Source organism: Hippopotamus amphibius, chromosome 7 (genome assembly GCF_030028045.1).
Source record: "Hippopotamus amphibius kiboko isolate mHipAmp2 chromosome 7, mHipAmp2.hap2, whole genome shotgun sequence".
Lineage (NCBI taxonomy): Eukaryota > Metazoa > Chordata > Mammalia > Artiodactyla > Hippopotamidae > Hippopotamus > Hippopotamus amphibius.
The window spans coordinates 34,030,946-34,048,620 of NC_080192.1; the positions used below are offsets into that span (position 1 = coordinate 34,030,946).

At 37.8% G+C, this 17,675-nt stretch overlaps 1 protein-coding gene across 1 annotated transcript in view; it reads right to left on the minus strand.

The window, feature by feature from the left end:
- Positions 1-15,973: 15,973 nt before the first annotated feature.
- Positions 15,974-17,675, minus strand: part of LRRIQ1 (leucine rich repeats and IQ motif containing 1) — a 201,709-nt gene continuing 200,007 nt past the window's right edge. The window contains exon 27 of the mRNA XM_057743161.1: positions 15,974-16,330. Within this exon, the coding sequence (XP_057599144.1) occupies positions 16,188-16,330 (143 nt within the window). The 3' untranslated portion in view covers positions 15,974-16,187. The remainder of the gene's footprint in view (positions 16,331-17,675) is intronic.

A 17,675-nucleotide genomic window follows, 5' to 3' on the forward strand; every position in this document is an offset into this window, starting at 1 on the left:
GTATAGGCCAGAGGGAGGCTCATTACACAAAGGGGTTTGTGAAAGAGGAAGGCCTGCAGCGTGGTTTTAAGAAATTATTTTACTTTTAAATAGTCGCGGTGGAGTTTGAAAAGCGCGTTTGGGGAGCGACGGGCGCGCGCGGAGCTGGGCACACTGGCGAGGCAGCGTCCCCGGCGCGGGCTGGGCCTGGGCCTCGCTTCCCGCCCACGGGGATGGTCGGAGGTTGGGAGCTTGGCCGCTCCCTGAGGGCAGGGCAGCGCTGCGGTGTTGAAAGCCCCTCTGTGAGGCTTTGGGACCGCCTTTGGTTTCGGGGGAGCCCGCCGCGTCGGAGGGAAAAGCGTTCAGCGCCTTGGGCTGCCATTAGCAGCAGGCCTCTTAAACTGCCAAATACGGTGAAAACTTCCACAAGTTGGGGGCTACGGGTTGCACCCTCCAAGGGAGGCCTCTGCCCGACAGCCTTTCTCGCACAGGCCCTTGGAGCGCCCGTCGCGTCTCCCCAGGCCAGCCTGGCAGCCACCCCGCGGTCTCGGGCACGCGGGGTGGCGAGGCCAAGCCCAATTCTGGCGAGCCTCCGGATGGGCTCGGGAGTTTCCACTTTCTTCGCGGTCTTGGCTGATCGAGGACTCACTGGGAGACCCTCTTCGAGCACGGCCCGCAGCCTGGGAAGAATCATGGAACGCTGCGCATCTCAGAGCTGCGCTTCAGCACTGCCCTGCAAGGGGGGCCGGTCCTAAACCCAGATCCGGCGGAGTCGGACCCGAGCAGGCGGCCCGAAGCAGCAGCCCTAGTTGTCCCGAGACGCTTCTCCCGAGCAGGGGCACAAGCTCAGCTCATGTGGCGCTGTGCTCCGTACGGCCTTGAGCGCGCAATCAGGTTCTCGCGAGCTGACACTCTTCCCGAATGATATAACTTTTGCTGTATTATTATTACTATCTTCGGGGCCGTGCAGCCGGCACCAAACACTAGTTGTTAAATCGCAAAGGGGTGCAAAGAAGAGCTTTCAGGGACTGCGCTCAGGGGGAATTCCAGGCTGCACCAAGGCTCGCGAACTCTAAGCCTGGCATCCTCGAATGGGGGAGGGGGGTACTGGCAGGGGCGGGAGAGGAAGGCCAAGGAAAAGCTGGCGAGAGGGTGCCCTGGGACATCCTGTCCATGCGTAAGGCGAAGGAGCATGCTATGCGCTTCCTGAGTACTTTCTAGCTGTTCCTGGGCTGCCCCTACAGGAATGTTAGAAGTCGAGTTATCCACTCACTCTTATGCGGGTTGATGATTTCTGATTCTTTCCTAACCCCTTCTGTACCTTACAGATGTTCTGAAAGCCTGACTTTCTCTAATAGACACGGGGAGGATAAGAGAAACGGTCGTTTCATAGGTTTTTCAAAAATTCACAGCAGCAAGAACAACGCCTTGCTGACTTGAGGAAATATACAAACAACTCCTAGCTATAAACTTAGTTATGTCGTAGAGCTCTGTTAGCTTGTTTATAAATATGCGTCTTAAGAGCCCTAAATTCCCTGAAAAACATTCGGTGTCTCTTAAATGAAAGACATATGATGCAAGCTCTAGAGTACTTGTAAACCAATAAAGTTCCAGCTCGCAGAGGAAACTACAGAAGAACCATGGTCGACAGCTGCCTAGTAAACCCGTTTCCACCCCACACCTCAACCCCACTTGCGATGGGAGTGGTTGGAGGGATGGGTGCAAGGTGTCACCAGCCCCACTCAATATTCCTGGAGCCTCTTGGAAATGCAAATCTATTACACAGAATCCTATATGTTTGAGGACATGTAACCACATGTGCCCAAAACGGAACAGCTAATGGCAAACTCCCATAACGAATGTTTAATCTGCAGTTTTTGCCAAGAAGCTGTGTCTCTGGTTGCCAAGAGCTGCATTAAATGGATTCTGAGAGGTTGAGATGGAGTTTATGGTAATGTCACAGCTTTAATCATTGGAGATTTAAATAATAAATTCAAAATAATACTAATGAAAACAACAATAATTAAATGATTTCGGGAAGTCACAAGAAGGGAGAAGAAACTGGAGGCTGATTGGATTGGAGGCTGTCTCTCCCTCCCTGAGATTTACCTGAGCATTTTCTGCCTGGTGCTTTGAGGATAACCTTCTTGGAAACTGACCATAGCACTTTGATAAGTACTTTCAGCTACTGTATCCAGAGCCGACAAGGCTCTTTTCAGAAGGCTTTAAAAACCTGCTTCTAATCCACATTCCTCATCCCAGCCCTCCCCAATTCCAACAGGTCAGCATGGCTAGGGCCCCAGGGGCCAGTGCCTTGAGGAACTATGGCTGGCAAGAGAGACCCAGTTTATTAAACCAGGTTCTAATTGAGATTTTATCTCAGCACGCTCAGTCCATCACCCCCAGACTTCCATTCCCATCTTTCCTCCATCTTTCTATTTCGCCTTTGAGAGACTTGTTCATCACTTTCTATACCTGGAACCTGGGTTCTAAATCCAGGATTCAGCTCCCCATCTTTCACGTTAGTCAAGAAATCTATCTGGCAAAAAGCACTTGCAGGAGGTGGTGGGAGTGGGGTGAGAGTGGGAGTAGGAGAGGGACAGAGATGGGGAGCCATCAATTTCTTTTGAATCCTAACAAAATTTGACATTCTAGGATGCTGGCACTTTCAGATCCCTGGGTGCAGCTACTGATGCTTCTTCACGTCTCCTTGATGTGACTGAGGTACAGTAAGTCAGGAAGCAATGTGCAGAGTCCAGAAAGCAAAAGAATGAGGGTTAACATGACCTACTGCAGTTTCAAGTCTCAGCCTCTTTGCAACACAGTTTTCTCATTCCTCTGTACCAGGGATGCTAACACAGTGGAAAGGCTATTTTGTGAAGTGACTCTCATGTTCCGATTTGAAGTTACATTTAACATTCCTGCAACCAGTTTGTGGCTGTTGCTGCTGTTGTTGTTAGGTTCCAGCTCTCCAAACACAGTGATTTGGGGTGTGTTTAAAGTTTTCTTTATTTACTTCCCTTTAAACCCTAGAATTAAAGTAATTAAATAAATTAAAACTAGTTGAAAACTCCACTGAAATGACTGATTCCCCCTCCCCCGCCCCTCCCACACAAAGGTAATTCAGATAAGTCAAGTTCAGATAAGGGATTGGCTGTCAGTGTGACTTATTTTACATTTAAAAAAATTCTCACGGTCTGAAAGCTGCTTTTGATGCCCCCCCCCCCCCCGCCATGAGAATATATTTTGGGAAATGAAAAATATTTTGAGTACATACATCAAAGCAACAGTTGAGCAATGTGTATACCACTCTGGTTCCTTTCTTTCTCAACTTATTGAAAGAAATGTCACACTTATATAGTAATAGTGGCAATGTCAAGATAGGATTGCAAGAATTTTCATCTTAGCCCTTTCTTTTATCGGCAAGAGTTGGAGGCATACTAGTAAGTAAAGCTAGGAAAAATGCGTGCTGAATTAGATGAACTATGACAAATGTAGAAAAGCAAGAGTCTGGAGAGGGGAGGGGAAGCTGGGTGAAGGGAAAACTCTCTCGTGAAAAAGTACTAAAATAATTGAATGTCATGTATGATGGCAAGAAGCCAGGTGGCCTCATGTTTTGTGTGTGCTCTGCTGCTGTTTTCCTTCCCTGGCTTCATCTTCATCCTTCCCACAGCTCTACAGACATAACAGATACAGAAATATAGCTTGCAGTGAAGCAGCTCAAGAGGTTTTCATCAAAATAAAATATATATGTGTGTGTATACATATATACACACAAACACAAAGGAACATTTAAGCTTTTCTTTAAAAGCTATGCCCCATCATCTACTCCAGAAAACACACCTACAGACTAATATATAACTTTGTCATATTTTTGAAGCTTCTGCATTTTAATTTTTAAAAAATGGCCTGCATTTTAATCAGTACCATCAGTCTTTCAAGTGTGCTAACGAAGTTCTCAAATATTTACCTGTGATTAAGTTTACCTGTGATTTCAATAACAGTAAATATTTTGGTATTTTAGAAATTCATATGCTTTTTCTAAGACCTACACTTTTTGAATTTCAACTTGTTGCAGTAATAGTTTCTTACCTTTCTTAAAGAGAGAAATGAATTTAATTTCTGCTCTCCTAAAGGGTCTTATTTAAATGTGAAAGTTTAAAACGACTATTTTCCCCACTTGCAAATATTTTGATTTATCTAACATGGCATTGTTTACATTTACTATAGAAATATATTTTATCACAAATATTTTAAAAATCACAATTCAACCACAATAATTACCTAATTACCTTTATTTCTTTTTATGGCTGTTGTCATTGCTCCAGGAAGTTCTGAATAAAATAAAATAAAAGGCAAAGTTAGATCTCTTCTATGACACATATACTTTCGTATACTGCATAGTTAAGCTAAGCTGTATTCAATTCATAAATCCAGATTTCACTAGCAACTTATTAATTGCTCACTAAAGCACATATTCTACCGTTTTATTTGCCATATGAATTGTTTAAACTTCTATCCAGTATATTTTCGACACATTTTTCCTGCTGATTTATTAGATATGTCTTAAAGACAGAACTTACTTTCCAGAATATGCGGTGCAAACACTTTTACTCGTTGAGTTTTCGCGTCTCAGGGAAAGACTTCTTAACATCTCAATATAGATAGAAGCAAAATGCCAGGACGGATGTTTCTCCTTTGGACTGGTAGTATACAATGTAAGTGTAAAGTCTATGGTCATTAAACAAACCAGACCAGGGTAGGGCCAATAGACATAATCAAGGCAGATCCAAAATGAGAGAAGTAGATTCTCCTCCCGTTAGATCCCCACCTACTGTACCCCTCCCTCGCCCAAGAATACTCTTTACCTCGGGAGAAGAAAATAGGGTTTGGGTGCCGAGGAAGTGCGCTTAGAAGGCACCTCATCCTAAACAGCGGAAAACTATTCGTAATCTAGTTTAACCTCTTTGCCGTGGTGCTTTATCAATTCAACAGAAAGAAGAAAACACAAACGCGTTTATTACATCAAGGATTAATCGGGGAGGGAGGAGGGATGCGGGAGAGCGCCAACTCCTTCATTCGAAAAATCATTAAAGAACTTTAAAGAAAGGTAAAGATTAATATTCACTCACTTCTCATTTCCAACCTGTCCTGCCCTCCCCCAACAACATGGATTTCTGCTGTGAATTTTGATAAAGTAAGCTTTAACTGGCAAACTGCCGTAAGTAGAAGGATGCGTAATAAAAAAGACTCTGCGGCTCGTAGAAGGAAGGCCGAGCTCCCAGGACGCCCCTCGTTGGGACGCAGGCTGGACCGGGGGCTGCGAGCGGCAGCCGGGCCACGCGAACCCGCATCCCAGAGCCTGCGCGCTTGTCCCACCGCGGCCGCGATTGACCTTACGCCGGCGCTCTCCAGTCGGGAACTTGAGACAGGCTGCGAGCCGAGTAAACTTCCGGAGGCCGGTCGGAACGCCCCCCTGCACCGGTGGGTCTCCACCTGGTGCGCACCTCGGGGCGGGGGGGAGGGGGGGGTAGGACCACACTCCCGGCCACCCGCCCGGGGGAGCCGCAGGGGACCGCCCTGGAGGGCCTCTGGGGTGAGGGCTGAGCCTCCAGACGCCGCCTGATTTGACCTCAAGGCAGTAGGCGAAGTCACCTACGGGCCGGGGACGACGCTGTGGTTAAGAGAGCAGATGTGGAGGAGTCTCTATTCTGAGCAAAGAGAATGAAGTTTCGCTTCTCCTGCAAACTTAAAAGAGCCTCGACGACTACAGAAAGAAGTCAGTGGTTAACCGATTTGCTGCTAATATTTCATCAGTGGTGCTCTCCCTCCTTTAATGTCTAACTCTTGGGAAAGCAACATATTTTAAGCTTTCCATCCAAATATTGATATTGGCGAATAGATCATCCAGCCGTCCCCTGGTAAGGACAGGGCACTTTTTGTTTCACAAGTTGGTAATCAGAATTAATCCATATCACAAATTGCTGCAGATTTAGGGGATAAAGCAGAAGACGTGTAACTCGCTTTAACAGTAGCGTGTGCGCGTGAGTGTGTGAAGTAGCACACCTCACTCTTGTACCCTCTCCCTTTGGGGAGAACCAGGTTTCATCCTGACTGCAAGAGGTTCCTAGCAGATAAGTTAAAAGCAAGGCAATGGTCTGGTCTCTTCTTAAGATCTTGCTTTGCAGTAAAAATTTCTTAAGCCTTTACTGGAATTTTTTTTTTTTTCATGTCCTTTTTGTTAAACAAAACTGACGCACTACCTCTAGCAGGGTGGCGCCCGCCGCGTTGCAGGACGTCTAGTAGAAAGGAGTCTTCCGGACCTTAGTGGGTTACGTCATTTCTCAGCTCCCCAAGGCAGATGCCCCGATGGACCTTTGTTAAAAAGTCAGATCAGTTAAACACTTTCCTACGTTCACAGTTTGCTTTCGGGGATCGCAAAATGTCATGAACACAAATCTATTAATAAAGTTCAAATATAAGAAGCAATTCAAATATTTACTGCCATTCTACCAAATCCTTCAGCGAGTATTTTTTTCAAGTTCCCCAAAAGAAAGAAAGAAACAAAAAAAGTTGGCTTTTAAACAATTCACTGTATTTGGTTCTTTGTAGATTTCAATCATTTGTTCAATACGTGTGTGTATAATAAGCTCAGTTCTTAAGAAGGACTTTAATCTTAAATGGAACTTGTTTTGGGGGAAATCTCTTTAACGCAGTTACTTATAGGGAAACCACGTACTTCCAATAAAGTTCATTTCTGGTTAACATTAATGAAATTATTTCTTTTACCCTGTATTTGATTCACATGTCCTACTTTCCGGGAGAGGGAGTTGCAATCATTCTTTTGCTACAATAAGAATTGCTCAATAATTGAATTGAATTAAACAAAATCTAAGTAACTGATTATTCTGTTTTTAGTAAGAATGTTCTTTAATCTTGCTTTCTTTTTAATGTTAATACAACTTTGAATATTGTCTTAGAGTTTAAAAAGAAATATAAATCTTGGCAAAATAGAGACTTTATTAATGTAACTTTTATTTTTCATGAAATAAAATAGATCTATGGGCAATGTCTTATTTGAACTACATGAGATTTGGGGGGCATCTTTAACTGCTGGATCACAGTTGAGGCAAACCGTATGGGATGTAAGAGCTTCTGTAAAGTATCTCATACAACTTATTGGCTCTAGAAGTGAACCCTAAAGAATCCTGTAGATCATTTTCAAAAATTTCCTTCAGGTATTACCTATTCAAGGTGGACCTTAATTCTAGTCAACATTTTCACCAAAAACTAAAATATAGTTATTGCACTTACAAAATTTTATGAAGAATGCTTTCTTAGAAGAGCTAGTTAAAGCCTTTAAAATACAAGAAAATTGGGAGGCAGATATTTTTGAAGAAGGTAGAATAATGGAATTAAACCAGTGAAGACCAACATAAAGTTGCAAATTAAGGTTAAAAAAAGAAATATAGGAGGAGGGAAGCAAAACTTTATTATGTGTTCATAGAATAAAGATCTGAAGATATTTTGAGTCCCCAGCATAATTTAGTTGCTAAGGTAGCTGCAACAAACTTACATTGCATTAGCACAAGTGAAGCAGTCACATCAAGGAAGACTGGGTCCTCATTACACATTGTGTTCTGCAGAAATCTAGAGAATTGAGAATTACTCTGGAAACTGTTTTTGCTGAGAGAAATTAACAATTTTGAGCTTTTCTAGCATACAGGGAGTGGGTCAAAGAGGATTTGGAAGCCATGTCATGGAAAGAATGGCTAAAGGAGTAAGTGATTTTTTTAGCTAAGACCTACAGAAGAGTGGTTAAATTTATTCAGTTAAGCCCCAGTGTGAAACTAAATGGATCATGTTTGGTTAGAAAACCAAATTCTTTTTTATGTAAAAAGCAAACTTTTTTTTAAATAATGACCATTCTCTCTGACTAAAGTGGACTGATTGTCAAAGTTGCACGCTGCTGGACAGATGTTAGAGAAATCTGTCTTTTCTGTCTCTTCTAAATCAAAGCTTCCACACGATGCTCTTAATACTTACAATAGAATTACATCCCTGAAGCTTCCTTCCCAAAAAATTACCGTACTAATTTCCAAATTAGGATTAATTTTCTTTAAAAAATAACTTTGTATCATATTTTGCCTTAATTATGAGCAGAAATTAAAGACTACACTTAGAAAACCAGGTGTTTTCTGTCAAATAACCATAGTAATAACCATAGTATCATTCTGGTCTACCTATATTTTTCTTATCTAGATAATCTTTTTGATTACCTACTGATGGCATTTGGCTAACTGGGTTACATACAACTTCTAGAATAGCGTATGCATAGGCATATCTATTTATAACACCAAGAATGTTGTAAAGTGCAAACTAGACTCACTCACAGGATTTGGGTCGAGCTCTACCACCTGCTGGCTGTGTGATGCTGAGAAAGGTCTGTAACCATTCTAAGATTCAGTATCATCTTCTGCAACATGGGGCTAGGAGTAGTACCTATCTCAAAGGATGGGAGTAAATATAAAAGGAATTAATGTATCTAAAGCATTTAGGGATAGTGTCTGGCTATACTATATGAACGAAATGTTTGCTATTATTATGATTTTTAAAATTCAGAATGGGGAAGCACTTAGTAAAAGTTATGGACATAGTAAAAATAAGTTAATGGTGCTGAGAAGTGAAAAGTGATTTAAAAAAACAGAAATTTCAACTCTTTAAATTTAAAAAAATAAAATAATTATGGTTATTTAAGAGCTAGAAAGAGAAGGAAAAAGTATCACATATGGGAAACAAATCTCCATGAGGATGCTATGTCCTGAGGTGTGTGTACAAGTTAAGTGTGCTTGCCCAAATTTATGATTCAGTTAGGCTGTAAACACAGGTATCACCTCTAACAAATTTTCCAAGAGTTTTGTGACTTGGAAGACTGGGGTCCTACTCCCAGCTCTATTGTTAACCATCAATTTGTATAACCTAAAACAAATAGAGTTACCTATTAAAGTCTCAGCTTCTCTTGTTAAAATATTCTCATTGTAAGCCGTATGTTGAAAAAAAAACTATATTGAGGTTATTTATTAGAAATACAATTCTTATCAATTAAACTATATGGTCTCTAGGAGGCTGCTATGAACTGAATGTTTTGTGTCCTCCCAAAATTCATTAGGTCTAAACCTTAATCCCCAATATGATGTATTTGGAGGTGGGGCCTTTGGGAGATAATTAGGGTTATATTTGGTCATAAGAGTGAAGCCCTCGTGATGAGATTAATGGTCTTATAAAGGGATGAACAGACACAAAGTCTTTCTCCCTGCCATGTGAGGTTATGGCAAGAAAATGGCCATCTGTAGACCAGGAAGAGGGCCCTCACCAAGAACCTGATCTCAGAATTCAAGTCTCCAAAACTGTGAGAAATAAATATTTGTTGTTTAAGCTGCCCAGTTTATGGCAGTCTGTTAGAGCAGCCCAAGCAGACAAGGACAGAGGTCTTCCAATTCTTTGATTCTAGTATATTACAAGTAAATAATATTAGAAATTCTAGCTTTTTCCAGCCATTGCTGGACTTAGAGGACTCAGCATAGCTCATTCCCTGGGGTAGAACAGCTTGTTCAGGATGTCACTGTCTGCAGCAATATCCTTGTGAGGAAAGCGTTTACAAAGAGTTCTGCCAGTGAAGCTACTTGGAAGCAGCTTCACTCAGATTTAAGAAGCATCAGCATATGTGAAATGAAGTCTCAAAAGACTCTGAAAGGCTAACGCCTCTGTAGGTCTTTCAGTTTTCTCCCACTTAACATGAATAAAAAAAATCAGCGTACCCATTAATCAGGGACTTTGGGATAGGCAACTATACTGTTATCACTTCATATTTGAATCAAATTAATATTTTGCATAATCATATCTATTTTTATTTTGATATTAGCCAGTAATTATTGGTAATAACATTATCTGAAAATACTAACACCTTTTCTATTAATATTTTTGAAAACCATCACAAAGCAATTTTCCACTTAGAGACCACACAGGTAACCTAAAATCTATAGGCTGGACAGGTCTCAAGGTACTTTATCCAATTCTACTTCCTAATCCTATTTCCCGCTAATTCCCTGTCTCTCTCACCAGGGTCTCTCAGTTCTGTCCAGGAATTCGGTCCCTGGATTGTTCTACTCTCCATTCCCTGCACATTTTGCTGCTTGCTGTCGCCAGGTATTTATCCAGACTGTATCCTTTGCCTAAAATGCCTAAAATGCTTGCCTCAATATCAATTCATCCTTTAAGATCTGTTAAATAAATAGAATATGAAAACACCCTTTCCCTGTTCATTCTCATTTGAAACTAACTTTCCCATGCCCCAAACATTTCTTATCCCCTTTAGGATACTAAAATAAAAGTTCCTTGTGGAGTTGTTTATTGGTATACTCATCTTTTAAAATTAGTATATATTTATGAAGATAGTAAAATATACAAATTTTGGTTCTCAACTTTAAAAATTGAATAAAGATTAAGAAAGAAATCAAATCAAGGCATGGATGTCCTATTTTGATTTGTGTCCCTAAGGAGACAATGAGCCAACATTTTCCTTTGAAGAGAAGGCAGGGGAAGTGGAGAACTGGGGGGAGAGGAGAACGTGAGCCAATCTAGCCAATTCCTTGGCATCCCCTTTGGGACCTGGTAGTGGAAATATTTTATGGGTCTGTTTTGGAGTGTACAGCATTGCCTACAGAGTTGTGGCGCTGACATTTCAGCCTGCTTTCTAGAAATGTATGTTTTCACTTGCCCATGTGAAAGAATCAGTTAATATGCTATTAGAAGTGTATGACTTTTACATATCCAAAGTATTCTGGACATATACATATGGAGGAGGCTCAATACATATGTATTTGAAGCACTGAATTCTACTTCCATTTCCAGGCAAATCTCGAGAAGTCAGTTTTCAAGATATTTTTTAAATATTTTTTCATCTTTTCATGGAAATACTTCCTAAATAAAGTATGCAGAATTGATCCAATTTTTGGTTTAACTTTGGAAGACTGGTCTGGGAAGATTTGCTGTGTCAAGTCACCATTTTATTGAGTGCTTATGATACCCAAGGGACCGAAGCAGGGGCTTCTCATCTACTTTGTCACTTGATCTCACTGTATCCTATGAGTTGTATTTTTAATTTACTGGTAAACAAACAGACTCAGAGTTTGCTGCTTGTTCAAGGTAACATATCAGAGTGAGGATTAGAACACAGGACAATTAGATTACAAAAAAATCATGTTCTTTTCACTTTCTTCCTACGTGTCATGTCAAAATATGTACTAAGCAGAACAAAATTGATGTGCTGATTTCCTACTTTGTTCTGTGTATTGTATGGAGTTATTCTAAGCATTGGTTTCATTTTGAAGTTAATAGAAAGTCCATGGTTAGACCAAATCTGAATGATCCAGAGAGAGATGAAAAACAGACCCACCCTTACTCTGTCTTCTTGTAATCTTCTGTTGATACATGAACTTTGGGAGACAAATCTTGAATAACTGTGGGAGGAAACCTCAAATCCATATCAAAGAGGGTAACAGTAAAGTTAGCACTTATTTATTTCACTTGGAATGTGTATAGCTGAATATTACTAATTGTTATACATTTATAGATATCTAATCAGAAATTATCTGTATACCTTATTTTTTCTCCAAGACAGGTAATTTTAGATGCTGGTAGAATTGAAGTTTTCTCCTGTAACATAATGTTCTTATAATTCCATTTGATTTTTAAAAATGTATTGGATGCGGGTTAAATAAAACAATAATTTTGTCAATTTCTTTCTACATTTGTAATGTGGCTACTAGAAACATTAAAATTACAAATGTGGTTCACATTATATTTGTATTGTACAATGCTGATCTAGACCAATTCCATGAAAATTATAAAACAAGTTTGAAAGTTTCTATTATAGTTTCTATTCTCTTTGCAGGAGAAAATAACTTTTTAGAAATTCCAATGATATATTTCTTTATTTTTTAAAGTCTTACATTTACTTACCTGGTTACCACTGGTAGGTGCATGCATTCAGGCCTTTATAAGGAAAGCATGGACTTGAAGTGGTTTCTCACCTTTGCTCTTGTGATATAAAAGTGGTTATAACAAGACCTCCTAAAATGTAGGGAAGCTATGCAGTTTACACTCATAGTAAAAATAAACTTTTGCAATGTTAATTCAGTTGGTTCACTTTTCTCTAAAGCTTCATAGAAAGGATTTGTCTTTCTGTAGCAACCTGGTTAGTTATTGTCCAAAAGAAACACCAGCGAAGCCCTCAGTCTAACCTCCCAGTGCTAATGCAGACATTGCCAACGGCGGCACTCCTTCCTGCTGCTTCCTGCATCCTTCTTCACTGAACTCTGAAGAGTCCTCATGACCCCTTCCTACTGGTGGCCATTCCAGATCTACTACAGAGGGCTCTTGCCCTTCAGTGCTGGCAGGGATACAAGTTATAAATGAAAAATCACATGAAGCCTTTCACTTCACTTTTTGACTTGGGTAAAATTCTGGATCCTAGAAACGGTACATCAACTACATGATATTTGGAGGTAAGGAAGATTGGCAGTCAGGCTGTACTGCATAAAGCATGTGTTATAAGCACACTACATCTGTTATTTTCAAATGCATTACATTCATTTATACAACTGTTATTGGCCTTTATGTTTTAGATCTTGGATTAAAACTGGATTTATTATACAATAGGATGCCAAATATAATATGGCTCCCATTAAGAGATCCCATCTACGTCACAGTTCAAATCATGCCATTTGAAAAATTAACAGCTATACATACGTAAAGCCTGATATAGACTACAAGGTGGGTGGGAATTCTATTTCTTACCACCAGTAACGTAAAAGACTATAACCTGACTTTATAAGATGGTTTCTTATTAAACTCAAATAAAAATACATATACATACACACACTACATGAGAGTTAAATTTAAATAATGCAGAGTTAAATGCACGTATGCCATCTTAAAGTCTAGAACCACAACCGAGGGTTATTTTTCCTTTTTATTTAATAATATTCACTATGTTTAGCAGAATCAAAGCTCCCTTTTCTTATAAACTAGGATTTTCTTGTGCTTGTTTTGTAGGCACTTTTATATATCATGTTACCAATTATTTTCTGCATCAATACACCCTACTTATCTCACAGAATAACTTACAAGTCAGTGGTATCTAATAGAAATACAATGTTAAATATATATGTAACAACATTTTCTAGTACTCACATTAAAAATTTCTTAAACCAGATGATATTACATTAAGCCAAAATACTATTGTTTTAAAATAGTCAATACAAAATTATTAGGCAATTGTGCATTCTTTTTTCATACTAAATGTTTGAAATCTGCTGTGTTTTTTATACTTACGTCTCAGTTCAGACTAACCATAATAAAAGTACTCTGTAGCTACCTGTGGCTTAATGGCTAATATTTTGGACAGCACAGATCTGGATTATAGTTCTTTATCTGCTGGAAAGAGGCTTTCTCTGAATGCTACAAACAATAATGACCAAAAAAAAAGCTCCATCTAGGTAGGCAAAAATATCATGGTAGATAATGGGTTTCATTTTATACTGAAATAGACAGTAAGATTACATCTCCTATTAGTGATTAGTTAGAAATTAGTTTTGACAACCAATATACTATGGGAAGCTTTGGGGTTTTCTTCCCCTAAATTAAATTATATTCAGTGGATAACTCACTTGCCCCCAGCACAGTTATGAAAATCACAAATCTTGATGGTGAATAATTTTCAGGCCTCTAAAGATGATGGAAACTGCATTTGGTAGGAAATATGTGAGTGCTGTAGCACTAACTATTGTATGAGCAGAATAAGAAATTAGGATTTGGAATGTTTCCCACAGAACTTAATAAGATCTCTTATAATGCATTATGTACACAAAGATGTTGGTAGACTGGACCGTGGGAGGGTGATATCTCCATAAACCAATATAGTTAACTCTCCTATCAAGACATTCTGGAATCTCCAAACATCCACCCATCATTTCTGTGATCAGTGATTCACTTTGCCATTCTCTTAAGGAGTAATTGGTGATGATTGTTTGTGACAGCACTGAGGGAGGTGGCCAGGTAGGAAGGTGAGAATTGAGTTGGGAAGGGGTTGGGTATAGAATATAGGGTGCAGGAAAGAACAAGATGCCATTTTGAGATGTGCATTTGAATAGTAGCATTGCCTTGTCTGTCACTGTCGATCAAAAATTCAGTCAACTAAGTGAACGTGAGCTCATATTTCTACCTTCCCAAATCTTAAATACAAGTATTTGCCTTAATGTCTCATCAAGGAAACAGGAGAAAGAGTATCTCTTGTTTTGATCTCTTTTCAGGTTTTATTCAATTTTTAAAATTAAAAAAATTTTAATTAAGATTCAGTTTTAAAATTTACCTTTTCTATTTTCATACACACAAATAAACTAGTGTCAAAAATGGTAAGTTTGAACTTTGAAAGATTTTTCAAAATGACCATTTAGGGTTGGACACAATAAACAACACTACAAAGAACTTCCAATATAACTCCATAATTAGGAAACTATTTTATTGACATATAAATCAATCATAACCTACAAATTTAAGAAGCATCAACACCTATTATCTTCCTCAAAATTAATATTATGAAACAATTACACAGATCACAGAATAAGAAAACTAGAGATTAAATTATTTTAGGCTCTAAAACAGTTTAATCATAAACATCTCACTTCTCATACCAGCCTTTCTACTTCATTGATTTGCACATATGAACCATAAAACCCCATCAATATCAGCTTTAATGTGGTTTTCTCTTGCAGGGTTCACAATAAGCTGAGATAAAATATTTTCCATCATTACATTACACTGGTTTGTGGATGCTGTTAGTAAAAAGATGACATAACAGCATGTTCATAAAGCAACTACATATGGAGCTTACTTTCCAAAGCCTCAATTTCTAGGCCACAACATATGAATCTATGTTTTCTTTATTGATTGACAGCTCAAGGCTTATTAACGTTTCCATCTCAATCAAGTTAAAAGAGATTTACAGGTTTGAGATGCAACAGAGCTCCAAAAGTAGATGGGGGATGCAAACTAAATTAATGCATCTCTAAATCTACTAATCATTTCAAAATGAAATATTTCAATAAAGAGTAGGAAAAGCAAAACAAAACAAAATTAAAGTTCACTGGATCCTGTTACACAGCAAAACACTGGAAAGTCACTGGAGAATTTAGCTTTGTGAAAAAAGCCCCAGACTCAGGAAAGTTAAAGATCCTAAAGAGCATGAAAGGTAAATGCAGAATTTTGCACATTGTATTTACTAAGATATCACAGAATATTAACCACACAACAGTAAGAGTTTAATAAAACTCATCTGTAATTTCAGAAAGTATACTAACATTACAAAATTTTACGACAGGTTTGAAAAGTTGAAGATTTTTTTAATGATAATTACTTTAAGGCACATTAAGAATTAAAATGATAGAACATTTTTGAGTCATAAGAATATTAATGAACCAGAATGAGCATCTACTCTTTGTAAATGATAAGAATGAAACATTACAGATAAAATATCCAATTCATTATATTGATAAATATTTAAAGTTATGTCATTGAACTTTAAATGGGATTTTTTTTATAACTCTAATCTATTTAAGATGACAAAGTAGAAGAAAAAGGCTATTTTCATTTTCTATTCTGAATTAATTTATATATCAATTTATCTTTAAACATCCAATTATAATAATATATAGGGTGAAATAAAATCTATTAATATATTAATGATCCATTAATACTATCAATGGCCCACTAAAATATAGTTATGTTCTCTTATGATATATTTATGGTATTATAATTTATTATTGATAATAAAAACCATCTCTAGTACATGTGTAATAAACATTTTAAATTAAAAAAGGAATTGGATATGCAAATTCCATTACAATATTTCAAGAATTAATTTCTGGAAGCCATCCCACATGAACACAGGAACAACAGCAAAACTGTATTTTATAGATGGAAAATAAGAGAAGTCCATCAGAAAACAGAATTGTGAAATATGTATAATAATACAAATTAAATACAGTACTCTTAAAACCTTGTATCCGGTTGGGAACATGACCAGATATCCACAGATCTCTTGAACAGAAATCGTGTGCCATATGCTTTGAATGCTGAAGCTTGAAGGATTAGTTTGAAATCTTCACCTTCTTTTTGCCACTTCCCCATCCACCACTGAGTTGTACTGGATTGTCACGGAATGATATACGTTCTTTCTTAGAAGGTCTTGTATTTGTTAGCATTGGTGCAAGTATTCCCTTAATTGAACAACCTAGACAGTGATATTAAATGTACACTTTCACTTAACTTGATCCAAATAAAATTATATTTAAAAGTAAGAAATATATTTGTCAATCACATGCATTTTAGAACTATATGATCTTTGAGTTTAAAAAAAGTATATTGAGTTTCCTTTTTGTTTGCCAAATAATATGATGAAAGTTTAGTATAAATTATATTTAGGTTAAATGAAAGAAACTGATTTAAAAAACTAAATAGATATGTTTCCTTCTAACTATAATCCAAAATGTCCCTGATATTTCAAGACTATAAAATATGTCTTAGTTTCTAGATATTTACATTTGTTTGTTTTTATAGTTTAAATTTTTATAATTGTTTACATTTCATAAATATGTTAAGATTAGTTTTAGAAATAGTCCTATTGAATTAAGAACTTTTTTAGAAAAAAATTCTTGGCAAAATGGAAAGTATATTCGATGTCAAATCTAAAGATATTCATGGGTTCTAGTCTGGCTGCATAAAACACAGCTTTGTGACTGGACAGGTCACAGCCTTTCTGAGCCTTCGTTTTATAAATGAGGGAAATGATCATGCATTACAGGGTTGTTGTAAAGATTAACTTTCTGATTATATTGCAATGGTGGTTGAACCTGGGAGAATACTTTGTAAACAGGTGCTATAAAATGGAAGAAATGATTATTTACATTCAACAAGTTAGAACCTATCCAGAGAAAAGTAACAAAAATTGTTAGAAGTTAAAAGCACATAGTAGTTGCAAGAATGGGATAGCAGATTAGGAATGTTTTACCCAGCAAGACCCCAAGATGCCATATCAAGACTACTATTGAATTATGATCATCTGCTTCAAACCTCCTGAGGATTAAGCAAGTGCACAGGGCTGTATCTTTGGAGAAACGGTTTGAGAAGCAGCAGAGTGAGGGATTCCAGAGCTCCCTCAGTCCTGGTTTGAGGCAAAGGTTCAAACCACGTGACTCTTCTTCATTGTGATGCTTTCGTGCTTTAAATAAGTTTAGAGGGAAATATATCAATTTTTTTTCAATATTAATACTTCAACTAAAATTTAAAATATTTAAAAAATATATGTCCAAATAGAAAGATTTGAAAATATTAGACCATTTGTGGAAATTGGTCTGTAATTTCAAATTTGGTGCACCATGATGGTGAAAATTGATTGCAAAAGTCCATCTTACATTCAAAAGCTTTTTAAAAAGAGTATTACTTTTTAATTTTTAATCTTAAAACTGTGATAAGGAAAACAAATTCAAAGCAGTTAATGAGCCTCTTTTAAAGGGAGCATATTTTACTTTTAGTCCATAAAGAAAATGTTACTAAAAGGCAGGAAAAAAAATTAAAAC